At 43.3% G+C, this 27,212-nt stretch overlaps 1 protein-coding gene across 17 annotated transcripts in view; it reads right to left on the minus strand.

Annotated features, from left to right (window-relative positions):
- The window catches only part of ELMO1 (engulfment and cell motility 1), a 592,158-nt gene that overhangs the window by 407,589 nt on the left and 157,357 nt on the right, over positions 1-27,212 (minus strand). For all 17 annotated transcript variants that reach the window (XM_019031281.4, XM_055347629.2, XM_055347626.2 and 14 more), the window contains one exon: positions 11,842-11,892. In XM_019031281.4, coding sequence (XP_018886826.1) covers positions 11,842-11,892 — 51 coding nt within the window. The remainder of the gene's footprint in view (positions 1-11,841; positions 11,893-27,212) is intronic.

A 27,212-nucleotide genomic window follows, 5' to 3' on the forward strand; every position in this document is an offset into this window, starting at 1 on the left:
CTACTTGTGTGAATGTAAAACTAAATAATTAGGAAACCAAATTAACAGCTATGCCTAGAATTACTTTTAAGGCATTTGCACTTGGCTTCTACATGCAGGACAGAGAGGAATCGAAATATATTAGAGAAGCTGAACTTCTGAGTAATAATTTGTAGTCCAGATGTTTTATTCATCAAGTCAAGGTTTTCATATCTACCTTTCACTTGAGGCAGGCAGTAAGAAAAACAAAGGAATAAAATGTTCTGCCTGTGTTTTTGCTTAATACAGATAACCAAGTTAACTCAAAATCACTGTGGTTGAAGCACTCTGCCATCATCATATTCTCCTTCTCTGGTACTTGCTTTCTCTTTTGAAACCGTGTTATATTTTAGAGAGGGAGAAGATAGGGTGTTGACCCCATTAATGAGGTATCTCTCCTCAACAGACAACTGGTTACAACTCTCTCAGGAACCCCCTGCGAACTATCACAGGGTTAAGGTTGCAGAGTGGAGGCAGGAGAACCACCTAGGTATCGAAGGCAAAACCAGTGCTGGCCACAGACTCTGCCTGGAATGGGGGAGGGAATCCATGCAGGTCCTAAGAGCAGAAAGACTCCACCCCAGCAGGTCCACAGCCACAGAGCCCTCCCTCCCTGCCCAGTTCCCCCTCCACTGTCACCTGGAAGCAGCCCTCAAGAAGAGAAAAGGATTCAACAGGGGAACTGATGCAATTCTTTAGGACCCGAGACAGGGATAGAACCCATGCCCCGATCACTTGGTCACAGATGTGGCAGGTCTCCCATTTAATTAAAACCAAAAACAGACACGTTGCATCAGAAACCAGAAAAGAAGGAAAAGAGCAGGGAGGAAAACGAGAGCCCTCCCTACTTATCTATTCACTGATCTACAGATAACCCACACATCACTCAAACACTAAAAGGGAGAGTGGAGAGCTGGGTGAGAATTATTTATCTCTTAAAATTGTTCAGGGATATAGTACTTTCCAAAATTTTCAAATGGATATACAGCATTCACATGAACATTTAATAGTTAACCCAAGCAAATCATTTCAAATTCCTTGAAAAGTGTATTTTTTCTCCAAGAAGGATGTTTGCATTTACTATATAGGTTATGACAATAATGAGTACCCAAAAATTATTTCATTGTCATTATTAATGCTAATAGTGTTTGATGCAGTTGATACCAATATAAAAAATAGCCAACAGTTTCCTAGCACTTTTTATAAGCCACTATTCTAAATACCTCATAAAGTAATTCATTTAATCTCCACAATAGTCCCACCAGGTAGGTCCTATCATAGGCTTTATTTGACAAAGGAAATTGAAGTTCAGGGAAGTTAGGTAACTTGCCCAAGGTCACACAGCTTATCAGTGCTGAGGCTAAAATAGAACCTGGGCAGCTGGACTCCAGAAAACACATTGTAAACAGTGGATCTCAAATTGTTGCCTGTGTAAGAATCACCTGGATGACTTCTTAATACACAGACCAAGGGCCACCCCTAGAGTTTCTGGTTCTAAAGGCCTGGGGTGGTGTCCCAAAAGTTTTGTGTTTAACAAGCCCCTAAGTGTTGCTGCTGCTGGCCTGGGAATCACACGCTGAGGACCACCGCTCTAAATCACTCAGGATGCTGCATCTCTCCGTGATGATAGAATGAGCAGCTCTGATTGTGTTTTTCTTTCTTTCTTTCTTTTTTAGGGAGTCTTGCTCTGTCACCCAGGCTGGAGTGCAGTGGCACAATCTCGACTCACTGCAACCTCCGCCTCCCAGGTTCAAGCGATTCTCCTGTCTCAGCATCCCGAGTAGCTGGAATTACAAGTTCCTGCACCATGCCTGGCTAATTTTTCAATTTTTAGTAGACACAGGGTTTCACCATGTTGGCCAGGCTGGTCTTGAATTCCTGACCTCAGGTGATCAGCCTGCCTTGGCCTCCCAAAGTGCTGGGATTACAGGCGTGAGCCACCATGCCCAGCTGATTGTGTTTTTCAGCTACCACCTGATCTTCCCCAGCTGTAACACAAGGAGGCCCTCCTGGTTTACAGTACCTAAAGAAAATGTGCTTGCCCTTTTAAAAGCTGTGCACCTTTAAGGAAGAACCTTTGCTAAGAAAACAAAGAAAAAGTCAATAATGTGGAAGCTAAGTAGATGGAATTTATTATACCTACTCTTATTAATATATACTTTATTATATCTATTCTTCCTAATTCATTTACATGCCTTCATACTTACCTACTTAAAAGTAAATAAATAAATTTTAAAATAAAAGAAGTGAGGAGAGAAACAACAGAAACCTGAAAAGGACAAATGTCCCAAGCAGAGGAATCAAGACTGTGGAGTCCTCCCAAATCCCACAACTGCTCATGGGTTGCTGCTATAGAAATTGAAAATATTTTACCAAGATGGTCACATGTAAGAATAGCAAAGCAATATCCTAACTTGCTGGGATCTTAGCCAAGGAGTCACTCCCAGTAATAGCAGTAAAGCCTTCTCCAAATTGTCAAACTACAAAAAAGCTCATAGACTCAATGGCCTGGAAAGTTCCTACAGAACTATTCACCCCTCTCCTTCACTCACCCCAGCGCCTGAGAATGATGTGTTCTGTTGGCATGAGGCTGTTCTTAACTCTCCCCAAAGGCCTTGCTCCTTCCCTTGGTACCCGTATCTAAGGAGACAACTTCTCTTTAAAAAGTGCAGTTCCCACAGTGTTTGCTTTAGGGTAAATTTCCCTCTTTATCCTAGGACATAGGTGAACAACTGGAGGAGACACATCACTAAAGAGGAGGGGAGGACTGTGGCAAGCCAGGTGGCGAGGGGACCATGATGGAAACCTCCATGACCCAGGAGTCCGAGGCAGGGCTACTTACATCTCTGCCATTGGCTACCTCCAGGGCTGCAGTGAACTTCTCTCTTCACCTCTCTTGGCCTCATTTTCCCCATCGGTAGGTACACCAAGGAACTGTGATGAGATCATGTTTAAGGTTCCCTTCCACCCACAGTGTGACAGAGTGCATCTCAGCTGGGCAGTAACCCTCATCATGGAGTCCGCCAGGAAAAGGTGCTCCACAGAGGTGAGTCCCAGAAGTGACCTCCAATCAAAATATTATGTCAAACTGGTGGGACCCTTTTAATGCAATATTTTTCCAATTGGATCCAGAACAGGCAGGGATATACCTTCTTTTTATCTTCTCTAATTTCTAAATAATCTGGAAATACAACATTTATTATATAAAAAAAGTGGGAATCAAAGTTTTTATTCTGAAAAGATTGGAGTTTTGTAAGGAAATTTTGTTCTCAGATATCAGTTATTGCAGATCACTCTTTACATAATTTTATATATTTTATATATATAAATATATGTATTCTCAGACAAGTCTTTCCAGTTATCCAGTGGAAAGGAATGTTCCTTCAAAATCCTCAGGATCCTCATTCACTGATTCAACAAATACTTCTGAAAAGCTTGACATTTGTTCCGCACATTTGGGATACAGCAACAAATAAGACAGCCACGGTTCTCAACCTCCTGGGGCTCACCCACCTTGGTGTGGCAGGTGGACAACTTTTAAAATTAGCAATAAAAAATCAAATATTGATGTTTCATAGCAAAACCTAAAGTGGAGGGTTTGTGTTAGAGAGTGACTGATGGCTTCTTTAGATGGAGTGGTTTTCAGGGACAAGCAACCTAAGGAAGTGACATTCAAGGAGAGATCTGACTGACAAGAAGGACCCCACCACATTGGGGAGTGGAATATTCTGGGCAGCATCAATGGTTAGTGCCAAAGCCCTGATTCAGGTGGAACAAGCCTGGCCTGTCTGGAGGGAGAGAAAGGAGAGGACTGATGTGTCTGGGGTCTGCAGGCCAGGGGGCGTGGAGGGAAGTGAGGATGTGGAAGCAGTAGACAAGGTAGCCTAGGGTGTTCATGAGCATGCAGAGCTGAAGGAGTCCCTGGTGGTGATGTGCTTCCCTGAATGGATGCATGTAAATATCGGAGATGGATGTGTGGTACATTTGGAGCCCTTAAAACAGCATTCATAGCCAAACATTGAGCAACTATCGTGTTTACCAATAGGACAATGGTGAAATAGTCATGACATAGTCATAGGATGAAATATCATATGGAACTACATATGGAACTTTTAGAGAATGTAAAATAGTGTGAGAACATCCTCACGAGGCAATATTAAGAGAAACAGCCAAGACGCAAACATATTTTATTGTTTATGGGAGGTGGGAATATGCGCAGTGGAGTGTGTGTATCTGCCAGAATGTAATGTCACCCAGCACACAGAAGTGTGTCTGGCATTTACCATGAGTTCAAAACACATTTCACTAAATGAATGTACAAATGAATACACATATATACATGAATGCATAAATGAATATATATATGAACCTATAAATGAATATATATACATTCCTGTATGCACACATATGTATTCACACATTTGCATACAAATGGTCAAAGAAGGCAAGTAGATGTGACCTGTGGTTATTTATGAATTGTAATATTCTAAACAATTTTCTTTGCAGGAAGCCTTATTTTTTGCATTTTCCATAATGAATTTGCACCATTTTTATATTTGGGAGGAAAGAGTCAACATTATTTAAAAAATAAGATAGCCTTGGTTCTGATTTTTCAAGCAACCAGCACACATGAAAAGAATCTAATAGTCATGTAGGTCTCTGTATCAGACAGCAAGTTATATTTTCTGGTATTTTTCTAAGGACAGAAAAAAGTTTTACTTTGGGCCATTGAAACAGCTTGATGTGGCTACCTCATGTCCCAGATAGGAAAGTGTTCTGGACCCAGACTTCAGACTCCAAGGGAGGAAACAGCTCATAAAGGATTAGCCGTGGGCACAGGAAAGGGTACTGGTAGTGTGTGTGTGTCAAGCATTTAACATTTCTCTCTCTTGAAGATACAAGTTAAAATCATCCCCAAGAAACTTCTAGCGTAACTCTGGATCCCTGATGCCAATTAAAAAGTAGTCTAAAAACATCCTTAGGTTCAACAGTTTAATAGATATCTTCAAATGTACGCTCAATGTTGCCCAGCAATCCAGTATTTTCCTGGAATGTTTGCTGTGTCCCTTCAGAATGACTCCTCCATACCTTTTCTACTCTCCTTAAACCCCCTCTATGCCTTTCTGCTGCCTCCCCTCCACTGGTGATCATTTAATTGAGGAAATCAAAGCAATCAGCCAGGAGTTCCTTCATCTTCCTACTTCTAACAGCACCAGCTGCTGGCATCTCTACCCTCAAGTTCTGCTTCCTCCTGATAGATGCTGTGTGGCGGGGACCCTGTTTCCTATCAGAAGTCAGCTCTTCCCCTCAGCTCTGGATCTCCTCTCCCCTGGCCTTCTCAAGTATTTTACTTCAAATTTATCTCCCTTTCTTCTGTATCATCAATTCTCTCTCTGTAGTAGATCATTTCCAGCTGCAAAAATCTCTAATATCTCCCATTTTTAAAAAAAATAACAGAAAGGTAAAAACATCCATTGACCCAGTTTCCCTACAGCTACTTCCTCATTTCTCTGCTTGCATTTTCAGCAAAAGTTTTGGAAGAGAGAGTAGCTCAAAAGTGTTGCCTCCATTCTACCTCCTATTCTCCCCGCTCTCATGAGGCGTCCCTGTCCAGCCCTGCATGGAGAGTGTCTCCACCATGCTATTAATACCTCTAGGTGGCAGCCCAGGGACCACCCTCATCGCATCATCTTTATTACCTGGACAGCCTCCAACACACCTAAGTACTACTCCCTCCTCCTTGAAACACTTTTCTCACCTGGCTTCTTGCTAGGCTCCTCCTCTAAACCTTAAGAGTGTCCCCAGGGGCCTGTGCTGAGCCCTCTCCTCTACTTTCCCCATGGTGACCTCTTCCAGCCCACAGCTTTAAATGCCATTTCCATGGGGGTGGCTGGCACACCTGCAACTGTCCAGGCTTCCTAGTTAACAGCACGCAGTTAATTTTGCCAGAGCACCGGGAGGAACAGGACATCCTTCCTCAAAGAGCACCACATCCTGAAGTTCTGGGGCTTGCCCTCCACGACACTCCTTCCAACTCTCCAATTCCCTACAAGGCAGGTAGCCCAAGCCCCCTGCATCTCCTGAACCTGCAAGAAACTCCGACCCAGTGCCCTGGCCGCCCCTGCAATCTGTCCTTGGGCAGCAGCCTGGGGATCCTGTGTCGCCTCTGCCTGCCAGCCTCCACTGGCTTCTTCTCCCATAAGCTAGGCCGCTGAGAGTGATGCCAATAAATAGAATTTAAGGCATGTTACAACCCTTTATTAGTTTCTCAAACCAGGAGAGAAAAATTGAAAACCTGAATTGAAAAATGGAATTAAAAAAAAAACATTAATGGGCTTATTGTTAAGAATCTCCGATAACCTGAATCCACACAATGACTGAGATAATACTATTTTTCTTATTGCCAGAGGGAATAAGACCCAAAAATCATTATGACAGGCCCTCTGACCTAGATAATGCTGATACTGGCTCCCTAAACCAGAAAGAGTAGAAAGCAAGGATTATGCTTACAGCTGACAAAGCAACAGTAGGGACTTGATGAGCAGTTCTGCTTTCTATAATACATCCACACAGGCCAAAAGAAGGCATAATGGGCAATAATTCAGTTCGCTTATAATAGGGTTCACAAAAAATCTCATAGTTTGCAATCTTGACATGTTTTTAGCATGGGGCATTATGATTCACTTCTTTTGTACTATAATGGCTTTGTAATATATATTTGTGTATTTCTTTAATTAAAAATAATACCAGCACATGAGATAGGTAGAAATATATGAGTACAGCCGGGCATGGTGACTCACACCTGTAATCCCAGCACTTTGGGAGGTTGAGGTGAGCAGATAACTTGAGGTCAAGAATTTGAGACCAGCCTTGCCAACATGGGGAAACCCCATCTCTACTAAAAATACAAAAATTAGCCGGGCATGATGGCATACGCCTGTAGTCCCAGCTACTCGGGAGGCTGAGGCAGGAGAATCACTTGAACCCAGAAGGCGGAGATTTTAGTGAGCTGAAATTGTGCCACTATACTCCAGCCTGGGCGACAGAGCAAGACTCCATCTAAAAAAAAAAATACACACACACACACACACACACACACACACACAAGTACTACTAGAAGTTACCAAATAAAAAAATAAAGTTAGCCCAAAGTTAACAGTTTCTTGTGGGTATCCCTTGAGAAACATTTTATCCTTTTATCTGAATATACATACACCTCCCTTCCACATACATAACAGGCATCCCTCTATACAGGATGTTCTGCAACCTGCTTTTGTGTTAATGGCATACTTTAGGGATACCTCCTCGGCAGCACGTATCACATTCTTACTAACAACTGCACAGTATTCTACAACATAAAAATTACCTACTGCACTTACCTAGTCCAACTGATAGATACATAACAGGTTCCTAGTTTTTGATCACTAAAAACAATGATGCATATAGCCATGCTTGGGCGCGCGCGCGCGTGTGTGTGTGTGTGTTCATCCTGCAGTGCTTTTGTGAGTCTATTTATTATATAAATTCCCAGCAGCAGTACTGTTAAGACAAAGGTATATGTATTTTAAACTTAGGTGAATACCACTAAATTGCCCCCGAAGAGGGCATACAAATAGATTCTACTTCAAATTTTCAAAATCCTGACCCCACAGCATCTTTTCCTCACACTTAGATTATCTAGGACTGTAGATTTTCATCTCTAAGAGAGATTGAAGTTCTTCTCAGATAAATACATACACACATACATGCACAGACATTATTTTGTTTATTTTTCCCTTGTTCATAGCTTTTGGCAGCCTGTCTTTCGGGATGGTTTCTTTATCCACTCATAAAAAATCTTGCAAATGAATGAACCGGACCTCCATTATGCAGCTGTCAATTATTTTTTCCAGTGTTGTTTTTGACTTTGTTTCTGGAATTCTTTCCAAACACAAAGTTTTTGTGGGGTTGTTTTAATTTTTTGGTAGTCAAATTTATTGATCTTTTTCTTTATGGTTTCTGCATTTTGTGTTCTACTTAGAAGTTTCTCTCTACTTCAAGACTACAAATATAGTCACCATAAGCACTTCTTAAAACAAAAATTTCAGAAAAGTAACAATGGTCTGGCAAGCCAAGCTGTTTCTGATACGAACAATAGCCAAAGCTGATTTTAAAATATGCTGCATGCAACAGAGGACCTCAGACTCTATGCCCACAGCTATTATGATCATGGCAGGTAGGAGACACTACAAGACACTACTCAGCTCTGCATATAGAAGCTCCCCAAATCCTGACTGCTCCAAAGGTCACACACATTTGCACACATTCTCTGGGTGTGTTCCTGGCTATATATTTTTTTGAGACAGGCTCTCGCTCTGTCGCCCAGGCTGGAGTGCAGTGGCATGATCTCAGCTCACTGTAACCTCCGCCTCCTGGGTTCAAGCAATTCTCTGCCTCAGCCTGCCGAGAAGCTGGGATTACAGGTGCCCACCACCATTCTTGGCTAATTTTTGTATTTTTAGTAGTGATGGGGTTTTTGTCATCTTGGCCAGGCTGGTCTTGAACTCCTGACCTCGTGATCTACCCACCTTGGCTTCCCAAAGTGCTGGGATTACAGGTGTGAGCCACCACACCCAGCCTGTATTTTTTATGGTAGCAGGAGATGGATAAAGATACCACACTAGAAAGATACGCTTGTTTAACACGGCCACTAGAGAGACTGTCTAAAGATGTACCATGCAGTGGAGAAGCAGCAGCCACGTACAAGGCCTATTACAAATCAATTAAACAGTGCAGGTTGTTTGTTTAGATCTTCTAGTATTAGTGACCATTTCTCTAGGATCAATCCAGAAGGGACTGTTCTGTGATAAAGGCAGACAGAAAACAAATTCATCAATCAACAAAAAGACCACCTTTGACAGAGTGGAGGTAAAACTCAGCATAGCTACACGTTACATAAAAACAGGAGTGTGTGTGTGCACGCGTGGGTGTGTGTGTACCCATGTGGATGTTGAGATGTCCTTATTTGGCTTCAGGGAGAGAGCAGCTGAGGCAGACGAAGGAACTTCAAAAGCTAGTATAACACCATCTGCTGGCTTCTTTATGGTACTCTAATAGGTGTTGTTGTTGTTTTTAACATATTTTTATTGTGTATGTAAAAATGAACAAGCATATGCAACGTATATTTTTCAGCTACATGCAAAACTATAAAAAATGACCTATTTAAAGTTCACAGATCCCAAATTTCTGGCTTATAGAGTAACTTCTCAATTCTAGACCCTGTGGCTACAGCCAAACCACAAGGTGACTGCTTAAAATGCAGATTCCTGGGGCCTATTCCCAAATATTGTAATCCAGCCTCTCTATTAAGGCCCCAGATATCAGCATTTTCAAACTTCCACAGCTGATCCAGGTTTGGGGATCACTGCTTTTTGGAAAATGTAAGCCAGTCTTTTGTAGCTGGGCTCCTATCTTTTTTTTTTTTTTTTTTCTGAGACAGAGACAGAGTCTCGCTCTGTTGCCCAGGCTGGAGTGCAGTGGCGTCATCTCTGCTCACTGCAAGCTCCGCCTCCTGGGTTCACGCCATTCTCCTGCGTCAGCCTCCCGAGTAGCTGGGACTACAGGCGCCTGCCACCACGCCTGGCTAATTTTTTTTGTATTTTTAGTAGAGACGGGGTTTACACCGTGTTAGCCAGGATGGTCTTGATCTCCTGACCTCATGATCCGCCTGCCTCGGCCTCCCAAAGTGCTGGGATTACAGGCGTGAGCCACTGCACCCGGCTGCTGCCATCTTTTAATAGTGTCTCTTACACTGGCTTTCACATCTTTCCATTCACTGAGCTGGGAATGTGAGGATCATTATCTCAAGAACACAAATTCCATTCTTCCTGATGACAAGTCATGCTAAGTTTCTTTTGGGATGCTGAAAAACTTCACTCTGCCTAACATCTAAGCCTTCTTTCAAGGAGTGACTTAGCTTGTGGAATTTTTGTTCATAAATCCACAGCAGTAAAAAAATGAAACTAACTCCTTCTTTGGCTTAGAGAAGGCTTTGATTAAAAAGCTGTCTTTTAGACTCTAAAATGAAATAAAAGGCAAGGTCTACTTTTTCTGTCCAGCAAGCAGATGATGACTTTTAGCAGGATAATCAGAAACTACAAAAAACACATAAAACAATGGTCTAAAGGTCAAATTAACATTCATTCATGCTGACTTGAGTAAGAAGACCGATGCAAAGTCAAACGAAAATGCCTCAGCTCATCATGTAGCCACTGAAAAATGAGTAGATTATAATTTCCATTAAGTAGCAAAGCAGGCATCAAAGACAGTTCAGCCAACTGTAGCAACTCACTCCATTGAGCTCAGCACTGTTTTTAGGTTCAGGATGTTACTGGGCAAAATGTTTAGGAGTTTCTAAGCCACATTAATGTAATTTTCAACAATAAGAATTTATGGTAGTTACAGTACCCACAGCTTAATTTTAGCCAGATGCTTTTCCCAATTTTTAAATTTATTTTTAGTCTACCACATGGCTTCAGTGGAAAACTGAAAATGATAGTTAGACACAGTTTTCATCACATATGCAGAGTGAAAATAGTAACACTTGGTGTATTTGGGGCAGATAATTTTTTAGGAAAGCAATGAAATGCACTGTAAAATAATATAGTTAAATATGCTAATGTTACTACCTAAAGTATCTCCAAGCAAGTAGGAAAGATCAAGAAAAGAGACATCATCAGCTACAATAGTCTAAATATACTGTGGCATCTTGTTTAGCAGCTTTAATTCAGAAGACTCTAAAGTTCTTATGTAGAATCAGCTGTCAATGGATCAGTGAAGTGGTCAATATTTCTAAATTATTTTTATGAATTGTCATAATAACCCATTAAAGCTACAAAATACTTAAACTCTCTCTCTCTCTCACACACACACACACACATTGACTTTTTCTTTTTTTTTTTTTTTTTTGAGACGGAGTCTCACTCTCTCACCCAGGCTGGAGTGCAGTGGCACTATCTCTGCTCACTGCAAGCTCCACCTCTTAGGTTTCACGCCATTCTCCTGCCTCAGCCTCCCGAGTAGCTGGGACTACAGGCGTCCACCACCACGCCCGGCTAATTTTTTGTATTTTTAGGAGAGACAGGGTTTCACTGTGTTAGCCAAGATGGTCTCGATCTCCTGACCTCCTGATCCACTTGCCTCGGCCTCCCAAAGTGCTGGGATTACAGGCATGAGCCACCGCGCCCAGCCACACTGACTTTAAAGGAAAGTAATCGACTTTAAAGGAAAGTAACCGACTTTGGTTTTGTTTGCTTTGTTTGTTGTCTGAATTTGCTCAGATGGCATTAGGTGGATGTGTGAGTAGGTGGGTAAAACCAATTGGTACAGGTGAGTGATCCCAGCTGTAACACAGAAGTTGTTAAGATGACCTCCAAACTCAAACCTTAAAGCAGAGGTGTCCAATCTTTTGGCTTCCCTGGGCCACAGGAAGAAGAAGAATGTCTTGGGCCACACATAAAATACGCTAACGATAGCTGATGAACTAAATAAAATACAGAACAACGCATAATGTTTTAAGAAAATTTACGAATTTGTGAATTCAAAGCTATCCTGGGCCGCAGGTTAGACAAGCTTGCCCTTCGCTTGGAATAAGGTCTTCCTCCTCTGCAGTGGGAAATCTATGGAGGGGCATTCCTGCTAATCCAGAATCTGCATGTCAGGACATTCTGGAAGCCTTTTGCTTTGCACTAAAGTCAACCTCAAAAATTAATATCCCACAATCACATATAGCAGCAATGCAGAGCAAAGAGTTTGCTGGGAAGTTAGAAGCTAAGATCAACTTACTGGAGATGTGGTTAATCGAAGGATAGTGCCATTTTTTATCTCATTGCGGTTCTGGAAAAGAAGAAAAAATCTTTGTAAATTTTCAAGTAGAAGCTTGGTAAAGAAGAGAACAAAGGCAAATATAATCTAGCAGATATAACAGGCATTCAGTTTATTCTCACTTGAATAATTTTTAATTATTTCTATAAAGGCTGTTAACTTTCTATCTGACAATATTCAGTACAAAGGAAGTGAATACAAACCCAAAGAAAAGGAATATGGGTCCCAAGTATAGCAAACAAAAAAAGTAATTTTAAAAGGTTATTAAGGGCATATGACCTGACTCCTACATTTCTACAATTCCTGACTCCTACAATTGCACTCCTACATATTTACTCAAGAGAACTGAAAGCATATGTCCACACAAAAATTTGTGCACTAATGTTCACAGAAACATTATCTATAATAGCCAAAACGTAGAAACAATACATATGTCCATTACTTGATAAATGCATAAGCAAAATGTGGTCTATCCATTCCACAGAAAATTAGTAAGTCATAAAAAAGGAATGAAGGGCCAGGCGTGGTGGCTCACACCTGTAATCCCAGCACTTTGGAAGGCCGAAGCAGGTGGATCACCTGAGGTCAGGAGTTTGAGACCAGCTTGGCCAGTATGGTGAAACCCCGTCTCTAATAAAAATACAAAAAGAAAAAATTAGCCAGGCATAGTGGCAGGCGCCTGTAATCCCAGCTACTCAGAAGGCTGAGACAGGAGAATTGCTTGAATCCAGGAGGCAGAGGTTGCAGTGAGCTGAGATAGCACCACTACATTCCAGCCTAGGTAACAAAAGTGAAACTCCGTCTTAAAGGGAAAAAAAAAAAGGAATGAAGTACCAATACATGCTATAACATGGATGAACCTTGAAAACCTTACACTAAGTGAAAGATGCCAGACACAAAGGCTTCATGTTACATGACTGCATTTGCATGAAATGTCCAGGATAGGCAAATCAATAGAATCAGCCATTAGGATAAATGGTTGCCTAAGGCTGGGGGAGGGAGGGAATGGGAATGACTGCTCCATGGGTCCAGTGTTTTCTTTTGGGGTGATGCAAATGTTTTGGAACTAGATTGGTGATGGCTGCACAACATTGTGAATGCACTAAATACCCCCAAATTGGACACCTTTAAAAGGTGAATCATTGTGACGTCTGTCTCAGTAAAGCTGTTTCTTTAAAAGGGTTATTAAGGAGTTTGGTTTCTTAACATTTGCTGATTCCTTTTGCATGTTGCCTTGAAGTTAAGAACAAACAGCATAAATAAGCAGCTCTCCAATCAGTCAGCCTCCATTTGGCAAGTATATTTGAAGTAAGTGTTACGAAGCTATCACTTAGCATCTGGTGTGGTTTGGCTTTGTGTCCCCGCCAAACTCTCATCTTCAATTGTAATCCCCATGTGTTAACAGAGGGACCTTGGGGAAGGCAATTGGATAATAGGGGCAGTTTCCCCCATGCCATTCTCGTGAGAGTGAGTGAGTTCTCACGAGATCTGATGGTTTTATAAGGGGCTCTTTCCCCTTTGCTTCTTTCTCACCCTCTCTCACCTGCTGCTATGTAAGATGTGCCTGCTTACCTTTCTGCCATGATTAAGTTTTTTGAGGCCTCTCCAGCCGTGCGGAACTGTGAGTCAATTAAACCCTCTTTTCTTTATAAACTAGTCTCGGGTAGTTGTTTATAGCAGTGTAAGAACAGACTAATACAGCATCTTTGACACTGAAGATAGAATTTCATTGGTGGTTTTATTTTCTTCCAGCAGAGTACACACCACACCCAATTTCCAGGAGGAGGCCGTCCAGGACTCACCGTGGTTGCATGCCCTACCTGGTATGCTGAAGTTGGGGGTTAATAAATCTGCATTCAGGATCACTACCCTGCATAATTTAAGACAAGCCACAAGCTGGAGTTTGCTCAGGACTCAGCAGACACACTGAGGTGGTGGGAAATTTCTTGATGAAATGCCAAAGACACATAAGATTGCTTGCTTCCTCAGCCAATTCTGACGACTTTTTGGACAATGAATTTTCTAAAAGAACCACCCAAAAAGGGGCAGCCTTCAGGCCGGTATTCCCTCCCAAAGAAAAGCAGATCTGAACATTTCACACCAAGTGCAGGCAGGCCCGAAAACCCAACACCACCAGATCCAGGCCCTATGTGTGCAATTCAGCCCAGTGTAGAGCATCCCCTGATGCACTGGGTCACCTCTGGAGAGAGCTAGCTCATCGTTACCGGAAGCATGCAAACATGGTACTGAATGCCTCTTGGCAGGCAGGCTGAGATAGGAGCTGGGGAAATGAATTCAAGTCATTTTTAAAATTTCTTTTCAACTCTAAAATTCTATGACTCTGTGAGAAATGAAAGGAAGATGGCAAATACTAACAACACAGTTCTAAGGAAGCCAAATACATAACATACCCTTTCTTTGCTCAAGCTCTAAACAACTTGAGAAAATAAGATGGAGAACTAAAAATCCTTTATATTAGTGATTATGGAGAACAACGCTCAGAGTGAGCCAGCAGACGTGCTGACTGAACCCTTGGTCCAGACACACCTGTTCATGTAAGACTTAAGGCAGGTCCCTTCCCAAGAGGAAAGAGGTCTAGTTTATTCTTCCCAAATTTTCCAAACAGGAAGGGAAGAAGGCCCTAAGGGTATGAAGCTGCCAGGAGGGTTTAGAAACAATTTTTTTTTTTCTAGAAGGAGTCTCGCTCTGTCACCTAGGCTGGAGTGCAGTGGCACGATCTCGGCTCACTGTAACCTCCACCTCCCAGGTTCAAGCAATTCTCCTGCCTCAGCCTTCCGAGTAGCTGGGATTACAGAAGCCTGCCACCATGCCCGGCTAATTTTTGTATTTTCAGTAGAGGCGAGGTTTCACCATATTGGCCAGGCTGGTCTCAAACTCCTGACCTTGTGATCTGCCCACCTCAGCCTCCCAAAGTGTTGGGATTATAGGCATAAGCCACCACACCTGGCCCAGAAATAATCTTTCTAATAATCATGGAAATTTGGAGTTGCAATGAGACATTCCTAACAAAAGCAATAAACTAACATTTATTGAAAGGAACCGGGCTGGGAGTTTTTGTTTCTCATGCTTATGTAACCAACATTATAACTCTACGCCCATGTTAAAGATAAGAAAGCAAAGCTGCTGAGAGGATAAGTTATTTGCCCAACATCATGGAGGAGGATAAGAGGACTCAAACCCAGGTAGTCTGACAACAAAGGCTGTGCTCTGTCTGCCTGACAAAGGTAAGAGCCAGACCTTGCATTTACCCTCAGAGGAAGAGTTCATCAGTCGCTCAACATACATGACAGCAAATAATCAAGACTGGATTCCTAACTGCTAAGGAATGCTCCCCAGAGTCCCAGGGCTTCCCTGCCACACCCAAGGTGATATACTGGGTGCTGGCTGGGAGGAGGGCTGGAAAAGTTCTGCATTAGCCTCCAGGCTCCCTCAGGCACTCCTTCAAGGTTCACTCCTTCTTTTTTGGAACCCAAGCAAGATTGCTTTCAAGAAAGGGTCTTGATGATTGTTTGTTTCAAAGCAAAGCATGATTAAATCCTCTGATAAAGCTGGGCTCAATTCCTGCTCTGCTTCTCACCAGCTGAGTGGACTCAGTAAAAGCTACTTAATTCCTCAGACCTAAATTCTCTTCCCAAAAGTGGGAAGAACAATGCACCGTTAGAGGTGAATAAGAACAAGAGGAAATGGACGCAGGCACTGCATCTAGACTCGAACTGGCTCAAGAATGAGAGCAATTACTGCTGTCCCAGAGACAACAGCACCTTCTGCCTGTGCCTTCTCAGTCAACAATTACATTTACCTTCTCTCCCTTCCTTCCCCCATGCTTTTAAATCAGTGTCTTGTACTTTAAATGAAAAGAAGATATGTAGAAGAACTACTAAAATATACATTAAAAATTTTAAGGTCCTGACAGAAAGGCAGAGCAAACTCAGAAACAAAGGCAATGGTAGACCACTGTTTCTGAGACTATATACTATCCAGAAAGTCAACTGGATTACAGCTTTTTCACCATATGCTGATGACACCTTTGGCTCTGAAAGGCCTAACTTGGGATGTAAACTTCATTAAGAAAGAAAGAGGCTTGTCATTGTTCTGATTTCATAAATCCCACATAGGAGGCATAGTGCATAGCTTAAAAGTGATGGGGCCACCCAGACTGGACACAGATTTCACTTCCGAGCGGGAAAACCTGGTGCAAGTGGCATGGCTGTCCTCATGTTCCCAGCTTTCTCATGTCCCCGGCTTCCTCACATGGAAAATGAGGATACTGCCTATTTCCTAGGTTGTTCTGAGGACCAAGTGAGATAATCCATTTAAAGTCCTTAAAACAGCCTGGCAAATTGCAAATGCTAAAAAGAAATGAGATAGGGAGAAAGAGAAAGAGAGAGAGAGAGTTCACAGTTTATTATTAAGCACAAAAATAACACGTAGGCCGGGCACGGTGGCTCACGCCTGTAATCCCAGAACTTTGGGAGGCCCAGGCGGGCAGATCACGAGGTCAGGAAATCGAGACCATCCTGGCTAACACGGTGAAACCCCATCTCTACTAAAAATACAAAAAAAAATTAGCCGGGCGTGGTGGCAGGTGCCTGTAGTCCCAGGTACTTGGGAGGCTGAGGCAGGAGAATGGCGTGAACCCGGGAGGCGGAGCTTGCAGTGAGCTGAGATTACGCCACTGCACTCCAGCCTGGGTGACGGAGCGAGACTCCGTCTCAAAAAATAAAATAAAATAAAACACGTAAAAAGCACACTGCTAGACCCTTATTTGTTTTTAGCTAGACCCTATACATAAACAATAAATAAAAATAATAGTACAATCTATGTTACACCAAGGACAGAAACGTCTACCCAGCAGGATAACAAATATTAGCAAATGCATACCTCTTCTGTAAGTTGACCAGCATGTCTAAGGAGGAATTCTGTCTCACAAGCATGCTTTGTATTGGAGGCAGGGAATCTCTCACCCACTTTTTTTATCCTATTCAGTCCTCAGTCTGTTTCAGAGGGAGCAGCCCTCTGAGCATCAATAAGTGCTGTCTATGTGCTTTTACTTATTCATCTTCTTTGTTCATTGGCTGTCTTCCTCACCCCTAGGATGTCACCTCCATGACAGCAGATAGTTTATCATGTCTATATCACTCCCATCCAGAAGAGTGGACATCTATGACCTGGCACATGCCAGCACTCAAAAACTATCTGTTGAATAAATAGCTAAACTACTGTATGCCAGCCACAGATGAGGCACCAAGGCAGATACAAAGTTAAACAGGACTAATTCCTGTCCGCTGGGAATTGGTCAGTGACAGAAACTGACATATAATAACTGCATCTGTACCATGGCAGAGACCTGGGGGTGACCAGCACTGCAACAGCACATACGTGTGATGCAGAGAGAGGGGAAGAACAGGGTGTGCAGCAAAGGCTTTTAGAGGAGATGACATTCAAGATGGCCCTCTGGGCATAGGCAGGATTTCCCAGGGGAGAGGAGGAAACAGCACATCTCAAAGCTCTGAGGCATGAAAGGACAAGACATCTTCATGGAACAGAGAAAAGTCCTATGTGGTCGCTTAGAGCTGGAGATGCAGGAAGAAAAGGAAGACGGGACTCTTGAAAGGTAGACTGATCTTCCACCATTTAAGAAGAGGGAAGAGCAGGAGTAAGGGGTGGCACTCCAGCTCTGATTTGCTGTTAGCAAACGTGTCATCTCTCTCTTGAGGAGCCAGCTGGGCAATATGGCCGGCATATCTGTCCACAGATATTCTCCTAAGAAGGAGAATTGCAAGGCTCAGGCTTTGGGAACAAGGGTCATGTGGCCCGCTTCATGAGAAAGAAATCCAGAGCCTCTGGGCTGAGAATAGAAACCATCTACCTCACCCCCACACTCAGCTGGTTACTGAGAATGCACACCTTCCAATGTCTGCAATAACAGCACTTTGTATGCTTCCTCTGTCTTCACTGGCATAACTTTATTCTTCCAGAAGTCTCCTGCCTAGGCAGATGGCATGACTGCTCATTACAGGAACTTTCTGAAAGACCCAGAAACTCAAATGAAAAACATCAACTGTTTGTACCCTAAGGTTCTTTGAATCCCTCACCTCAAAGCCTGCAGTTTCCACCAGTCCAAACTGTTGTATCATGACCCATGCATGCTTTGAAAGACCCAACTAAACCAAACTTCCAATTCTCAATAAATTCTGACTTTACTTTCTGTGATAGCTTTTCCTTTTTTTTTTTTTTTTTTGGCAGGGCTGGGGGTGGTGTGGTACTAGGTGGCCTTTTTGATGTGTTAACTTCACTAGACTACAGTTTCCAGTTATGCATATACTAATCTAGATGTTGCTGTAAGGTATTTTGTATATGTGATGAAAGTCTATAATCACTTGACTTTAAGTAAGAGAGATTATCCTAGATAATCTCAATGGGCTTGTTTCAATAAATTGAAAGGCCTTAAAAACAGAGTTGTTTAGCTGGGCATAGTGGTTTATGCCTGTGGTCCCAGCTACTTGGGAGGCTGAGGTGGGATGATTGCTTGAACCCAGAAAGTCAAGGCTGCAGTGATCTGTGATCCCACTACTGCACTCCAGCCTAGGCAACAGAGCAAGACCCTGTCTCTTCAAAACAAAACAAAACAAAACAAAACAAAACACTAACAATAAAACAGAGCCGAGGGTTCCTTGAAGGAACAAATTCTACCTGTGGACAGTAGATAGCAGATTCAGTCTGTGTCTCAGAGTTCCAGCTTGCCCTGTGGATTTAGGGTTTTCCTAACCAGCTCCCATAATCCCATGAGGTAATTCCTTGCAGTCAGTTCCTATACATCTCCTACCGGTGCTGCATCTCTAGTGGAGTCCTGATGAATTCACCTCTGCCTGAGACACTGACAAAGTGTTTCATGCTGATGTTCTCCCTCAACAAGGTGAGCAACAAGGTCATCTCTGTCTTATCAGGGTCAATCCAACCAGCATTTAACTGAGGCAAGGTCACTTTTCTCAGGCCAGAGAAGAAACTGCATCAAATGACGTATGAAAGTGTGTGAGGGGCCAGGCGCGGTGGCTCACGCCTGTAATCCCAGCACTTTGGGAGGCCCAGGAGGGTGGGTCAGAGGTCAGGAGTTCGAGAGCAGCCTGGGCAACATGGTGAAACCCGGTCTCTAATAAAAACACAAAAAAATTAGCCAGGCGTGGTGGCGGGAGCCTGTAATCCCAGCTACTCAGGAGGCTGAGGCTGGAGAATCGCTTGAAACTGGAAGGTGGAGGTTGCAGTGAGCCGAGATCGCGCCACTGCACTCCAGCCTGGGCAACAACAGCGAAACTCCGTTTCAAAAACAAACAAACAAACAAACAAACAAAAAGTGTGTGAGGGCTACTACCTCACTGGGGCATTGCAACTCAATGGGGAGCCGTGGCTCTAAGGCTTTAAAATGGCAAATGGGAAGGGGATAATCATGGCGGACGGGAGGCAGGACTAGATTGCAGCTCCAGACAGAGTAGCGTGCGGAAGCTCGCTTTGTGGATTTTAGCTCCAGATAGACTGCAAGGACAAACCAGTAATCCCGAGAGGACCCACAGACCCTCTGAAGGAAGCAGACTGGCTCCTGCAATACCCGGGAGACACCCCAAATACTGTGAGTGCCCCAATTGTGGAAGTAGGAAAGGGAGACCCACTTCTTCGAAAACACACCCCCACTAAAGAAGCTGAAGGTCTCTTTGCCGGAGAAGTTTCCGACCTTACCTGGAGCTGAGCCAATTTAGAGACGGGAGAGAAATACAGGGTAGAGGAAGCAACAGAAAGGTCCTGGGAGCTCGCTGCGTCCCCTAGCAGGCCATTACCACCTGGCACCACAGGGATCCAACGGGAGGGTGGCCAGTGGAGCAGGGGGTATAACTCCACAGGGAGAAGGAAATCTGTAGCCGAACTTTGTATGGTGGGAGTGAGACTGGCCCTTCAGTTTGCATGGGAGCTGGGTGAAGCCTGTCACTGCCGGCCTTCCCCCACTTCCCTGACAACCTGCATGACTCAACAGAGGCAGCCATAATCCTGGAGGCATCACACTACCTGATTTCAAACTATACTATAAGGCCATAGTCACCAAAACAGCATGGTAGTGGTATAAAAACAGGCACATAGACCAATGGAACAGAATAGAGAACACAGAAATAAACCCAAATACTTATAACCAACTGATCTTCGACAAAGCAAACAAAAACATAAAGTGGGGAGAGAACACCCTTTTCAACAAATGATGCTAGGATAATTGGCAAGCCATATGTCGGAGAATGAAACTGGATCCTCATTTCTCACCTTTCACAAAAATCAACTCAAGATGGATTAAGGACTTAAACATAAGACCTGAAACTATAAAAATTCTAGCAGATAACATCGGAAGAACCCTTCTAGACATTGGCTTAGACAAGGATTTCATGACCAAGAAGCCAAAAGCAAATGCAATGAAAACAAAGATAAATAGCTGGGACCTAATTAAACTAAAGAGCTTTTGCACAGCAAAGGGAACAGTCAGCAGAGTAAACAGACAACCCACAGAGTGGGAGAAAATCTTCACAATCTATACATATAAAAAAGGATTGATATCCAGAATCTACAACGAATTCAAACAAATCAGTAAGAAAAAAAAAATCCCATCAAAAAGTGGGCTAAGAACATGAATAGACAATTCTCAAAAAAGGATATAAAAATGGCCAAGAAACATATGAAAAAATGCTCAACATCCCTAATGATCAGGGAAATGCAAATCAAAACCACAAGGCGATACCACTTTACTCTTGCAAGAATGGCCATAATCAAAAAAATAAAAAAAACAGTAGATATTGGCATGGATGTGGTAAACAGAGAACACTTCTACACTTCCGGTGGGAACGTAAACTACTATAGCCACTGTGGAAACAGTGTGGAGATTCCTTAAAGAACCAGAAGTAGAACTACCATTTGATCCAGCAGTCGCACTACTGGGTTTCTAGCCAGAGGAAAAGAAGTCATTATTCAAAAAAAGATACCTGCACATGCACGTTTATAGCAGCACAATTCACAATAGCAAAATCGTGGAACCAACCCAAATGCCCATCAATCAACGAATGGATAAAGAAACTGTGGTATATATAAAAATATATAAATATATATATGTATACACACACATATGATGGAATACTACACAGCCATAAAAAGGAGTGAGTTAACAGCATTTTCAGCGACCAGATGAGATTGGAGACTATTATTCTAAGTAAATTAGGAATGCAAAAACAAACATCGTATGTCCTCACTGATATGTGGGAGCTAAGCTATGAGGACACAAAGGCGTAAGAATGATACAACGGACTGTGGGGACTTGGGGGGAAGAGCGGGAGGGGTGAGGGATAAAAAAACTACAAATATGGTGCAGTGTATACTGCTCGGGTGATGTGTGCACCAAAATCTCACAAATCACCACTAAAGAACTTACTTATGTAACCAAATACCACCTGTTACCCCAATAACTTATGGGAAATAAAGTGTGTGAGGAAGAAAAAAACAATGAGGCAATACCCCCCACAAACAGGGAAAGGGATTCCATGAAAGCAAAGAATGTATCTATCAACTCACAGTGCCAAGAAATTGCCACATGCCCTCTCTGGAAAATGAGTCTTTAATCTTTCATTTATCCTATGATCTTCAGCCCATCTGCTTTAGAATCACCATGGGTGAGTGTTAGAATGCAGATTTCTGGGGATTTCCCTCCATAGCTTGTGAATCAGGGGCCTGGTTTGCTGCATTTTTACTATGATCCCAAGTAATTCTGATGCAAAATGAAGTTTAGAATCGTCACAGTCTAAACTTTTCTAAGACTACACATGACATTTGGAATAAATATTCTGAATTTCAAGGTAATAAATAAAGTCTGAAGCAAACAAAACTCATGCCAGCTTCTCAAAAATGATGAGAAAAGCAGCAGAAAGAACATTTCTGCAGGGAAATGTCCTGACTGCACACAATGTACGAGGAGAATGACAAGTGGCCCAGTGAAAGCCAGCCAAAGCCCTGCTGTCATATTTACTCATAGCCAGCAGTTCCAGACTGTACCAGCCCCTGCCATTCACAGGCATCTCGATAGGATGTCTTTGTGTCTTTACTAGCTCATCGATTCAGCCTCCATGTGGATTGGGTAATAAGATGGCACAGAAAAATGTCATTGTTGTCATATGTTTCCCTCTGAAATCTGTTTTTCTCATTATGCCAACTTTCTACTTAGTCAGATAAATGAAGAATTATGCCTACTCAAAAATCCCAATTCTATTCTCCTTCCTGTTTTTTAGCAAGGACAACAGGAGGTCCACAGGGAGGAAGGCTTCCGATCCCCTGCGTTCAGGCCCTGTGGAGGGCAGGCAGCTCCAGCATCTTCCCTGGCTCTGTCTCTTCTCACTCCCTCTCCATCCTTGTCTGTGTCTGTCTCTTTCTCCAGATATGAGGACACCCTTACTTTGGATATGTTACTGTAAAATAATGCTGTTCTTCAGGTCCATTTCTTAATCATCACAGAGACTGTTTTTGCATGCAAGCCTGATTGCTTTTGTCCAACTGTGTGTCCATTTTTTTGATGTTCACATCTTCAGGCTAATGAAACAACTGAGGGCAATATATGATACGCTGGTTGCTAAGTTACAGAGCAATGTCTCCAGACAGGACTACGGACCAACCGTTAAGGAAGCATATTAGAAATACCCTAAAATAAAATCCAGACACCACCCCCCAAAAAAAAGAAACAGGGGAAAAAAGGCAGGTGGGAATGAGGAAGAAGGATAAGGAAGAAAAAGTGGTCAGCTGCTGTAATGCCCATTCCCCATAACTGAGGCTCTAGCCTTCCAGGGGCTGCTCACCATCAGAAACAGCAACCCCGCCACCCCATTAGAGTGGCAGCACTTCATTCCCACCCATTAATTTGAAGAATTTGTGGTTTGACTTCTTTTCTACTTTTTTCATGCTCCTAAGTGAGGATTCCATTTTCAGCTGTTGTCTTTTTCTCGCATCATTTCACTTTCCACAGGACCCAGATATCCTGTACCCAATTCCCAAAGCCAAAAAAAGAAAGAACAAGTATTAAGAGATATCTATTAACTACCTATTTGTGGTCTATAAACACAGAACATGAAGGTGAAGGGCCTGTTCTGCAATAAATGGTTTGCTCTCTCTGTATCTGTAATAAGATCTGGGTCAAAAGGAGCAGACAGAGATGGGTAGACAGTTCCCAGGAGCCCAGGGAATCTGCCAGGACATGGCAAGCCTGAGGGAAAGGACAGAAGGAGCCTGTCTGTCTCCTTCAGTGTTTTAATCAAGGACTTGTGGAAGATAGAGAGAAAGAACAACATGCTTTTCTGGAGACGACAAACTCGCCTTAAAGGGACATGCACAACCAGATGTCCACGATTGCTCAAAAAAAAATTTAATTTAATTTAAAAAAAGCAGCCCCCTGTCCAAAGACACCAAGTTGCTTGCTTCCTTAGCCAATTTCACATGATAGGAGCCAGCACATACCTACTTTTTGCCTGGTGTCTAGGCTGGGGACTAAAAGCTCAGGGTAGAACCCAGTTCATGTCCACATCTCTAATACCCTAGGATAAGAATTACTAACTCTAATCTGTTAAACAGTAATGGAATGTAATTATGTAGATGTGAATCTTGGACTTGGCCTTGAAGTTAGGTGTAGGCAGTCCCCTTGAGCACAGCAGCTGAGGGGGGCCATCTTTGCATTTCAGACAGTGGGGCAGCCCCAGCAAGGGCATTCCCTTTGGGATCCACCATTATTATTCCATGGGGAAGGCCTCAAGCCTCCTGCGTCCGGCCTCTGCTCTCCCTACCAGGGACTGCTTCAAAGCAGCTCTGCCTATCCAAGCTTCCGGCAACAGAGACACGTCTATAGTGCTGCACAGCCAGTGGCCAGCTGCTTTCCTCTGACAAGTTTATGCACCATCCGTAGGTTGTGATGTCCCTGTGGTGGCCATGCCCTCTTTGAAGAACCTTGGGGGACAAGCAATGCCCGCTCTTGGTCTTTAGTTCCTCAATTGCCCACTCTTCCTCAAACTGGAGGCCACAGCTTCTTTTCTGCAACTGCTTCTTCTGGACCCATAAGAGTTCAGAGATAGTGTGAGCACTAGGGGAGTATGATACACATTAATAAAATCTCTCGTGGGACAGGTGCTGTGCTGGGAGGACAATGAGGAGTTAGGGAGATGGAGCAACAGTGGTCTGGTATCTGGGAGAAGCAGAGGACTGGGAGGAAGGAAGCCCTGGTTGGCCCTGACCAACTTACTTCCCACGTGACCCTGGGCATGTCAATTTGCTTCAGACCCTCAACAACTGAATGGAGGCAACGGACCCAGGGCCATAGGTCAGTTCTCTCCCCTCCTCTTTCATTTGCACTGCCATAAACAAAGAGGAAACATTTACAGCTTTTGAGCAAGATTACTGATATGATGAAGGGGATGTTTTAGGGAAATGAATTTGTTGAAGCAGTGAATGAGATGGGAAGGGAATGCGTTCAGAAGACTGAGCGAGGTGAGGGAGGACTTCAGCAACACACTACTCCCTCCCTCCACGGCAGAGCTTGGCCCTTATTACATCAGACTGCAGGCTCCAACCTTGACATCGCTGGCTGTGAGCATCTCCCAGCCTCAGAGTTAACAACCCAGCAGACAAGGCCAAGATTCAAAAGGTTAAGGAGTAACAAGTTCTATAACAAGGCTATATGCCTTTGCTCCCATATACAGCAACTGGGAGAGTCAATAGGATGGTTTTGCAACATATGACTAAGGCCTTTGAAATGTTCAAATTCTATGAATTTATCCTACCAACACATCAGAGATGCAATCAACATTTTATGAAAGATGTTTACTGCAAAACGGTTTGAAGAAAAAAAAAAAGCTAAAAGCAAGCCCAAATATTCCAGTTATTCATTTATTGTCTCTCAACTCAAAAACATTCTTGGCCCTGCTTTCTGACAGGTTGCCAGCTGCGGCAATGTGACGCTTCACCAATAGAGGGCACTGGAGTGATTCTGCCTGGGGAAAGGACATTCCCTTTGGGATCCACCATTACTATTCCATGGGGAAGGCCTCAGGCCTCCTGCACCCGGGCTCTGCTCTCCCTACCAGGGACTGCTTCAAAGCAGTTCTGCCTACCCAAGCTTCTGGCAACAGAGACACGTCTATAGTGCTGCACAGCCAGCTGGCCAGCTGCTTTCCTCTGACAAGTTTCTGTATCACCCATGGGTGGTGATGTCCCTGTGGTAGCCATGCCCTCTCTGAAGAACTCTGGGGGACGAGCAATGCCCGCTCTTGGTCTTTAGTTCCTCAACTGCCCACTCTTCCTCAAACTGGAGGCCATAGCTTCTTTTCTGCAACAGCTTCTTCTGGACCCATAAGAGTTCTCTTTTACTCACAACTAACCAGCTTCTACTAGTTGTCAATGATTTACATTGGAATATACCCTGTTTAAATAACAGTATGGTTTCTGTATCCTGATTAGATGCTGGCTGATATACAAAGTCTTGCAAATGTCCCCTAACACAAAGGAAAACTGAAGCAAATTATGGTAAGGCAGGCCAAAGATACACCATGTAGCCATCGAAGTGCTGCTATGAAAGAATGTTCAGTAATATGGGACCCTGGGACACTGTATTGTGGTGACAAAAGCAGAATGCAAAATAGCAAAATTGCACCAAACATATAGAATATAATGTGTGTTCATGCACTAAGTACTGGTGACCAGTTTGAGAATCCCATTGTACATTGCCATCACTTGCAATGGGGGAAAAAAGCAGGAAAAATGCCTAATATTGTGGGTATTTGCCCAACCCAGCCAATGAGGAGTGCCTGTGTTTCCAGGGGAGAAGCCATCTCCCTGGTTTTGCACAGAAGGGACCTGTATGAGTTGAGCGAACCACGGTGAACAGCCTTATTTTTCCATCCACTTGAGATAAGAGACCTGATTGCCAGCGCTTCCCACTGCCAGCAGTTTTAACTTACCCCTCAATCAAATGACATGTGCAAATGCTTAAACATGGGGTGCAATGGGCAAGTTAGAGCCTGTGGTCTCAGAAAGCCACAAAGTGCTACAGAGACAAGAAAAAAGAGCTGCACTTATAGGAAAGAAACTCATGCTTGTAAAAAGAAAAAAAAATATATTAAAGGGCCATTCCAGTGGCATGAGCAGGGATCACTGAAGATGCTACTACAGCTGGGAAAATACTAACTCCATGGCCCATTCTAGGCAAAACAATGCAAATAGTGGTCTGTGGAGAGAGGATGAGATAAAAACATTTACAGCTCACAGCCAAGGAACAATGCCGCTGGAAACACTAGGGATGGAGGAGTGGCCAAGCTTGAGGCAGCAGGGTGTCACATGACATCCTGAACATAACCTGCTGTGGCATTAGCCACCCAGACACTAGTGTCAGATGGGCCTGATCCAAAACTTGGCTTCACCAGTAACAGCTTTGTCACCTGGGAATTTGGCACAGCTCCTGGCACGCAATAGGTGCTCAGTGAATACAGGGTAAATGAATGATGGGCAAGACAACGTCTTGGGGCCTCCCTTTCTGCAGTGCTACATGAAGACAGTCACACCCACACCACACAGTGTTATTATGGGCATTACACTGGACACTGCTAATAAAGCCTCTGCTTGGCTCATTCAGTAAATGTGTAGGATCCAATATATTATTCATAAAAAGGAGGCAGCTTCAGTACCACACTCCAAAAGAAATGGAAAATCTGCCAAAGAAGGAGGGAGAGAAGGGAGAGAATCTCAGGCAGAGGAAATAAATACAAGTCCGCCCATTTGGATCCCCAGCCTTAGATAATGAAATATAGGGATTCTTTTTCTTTCTCTTTTTTTCCTAGTCATGGATGTCTTAGAGAACTCTGGTGAAGTCTATGGATCTTCTTTTCAGAATGTTTTTAAATGCATAAAATAAAATAAATAAGCTTGCAAAGAAACCAAATAGTTATCCAAATATTTTAAAAATTGTATCATAGGCTGGGCACGGTGGCTCATGCCTGTAATCCCAGCACTTTGGGAGGTGGAGGCGGGCAGATCACGAGGTCAGGAGTTTGACAGCAGCCTGGCCAATATGGTGAAACCCTGTCTCTACTAAAAATACAAAAATTAGCCAGGCATGGTGGCATATGCCTATAGTTCCAGCTATTTGAGAGGCTGAGACAGAAGGATCGCTTGAACCCGGGAGGTGGAGGTTGCAATGAGCCGAGATCAAGCCACTGCACTCCAGTCTGGGCAACAGAGCAAGAGACTCCTTCTCAAAAAAAAAA

Source organism: Gorilla gorilla, chromosome 6 (genome assembly GCF_029281585.2).
Source record: "Gorilla gorilla gorilla isolate KB3781 chromosome 6, NHGRI_mGorGor1-v2.1_pri, whole genome shotgun sequence".
Classification (NCBI taxonomy): Eukaryota; Metazoa; Chordata; class Mammalia; order Primates; family Hominidae; genus Gorilla; species Gorilla gorilla.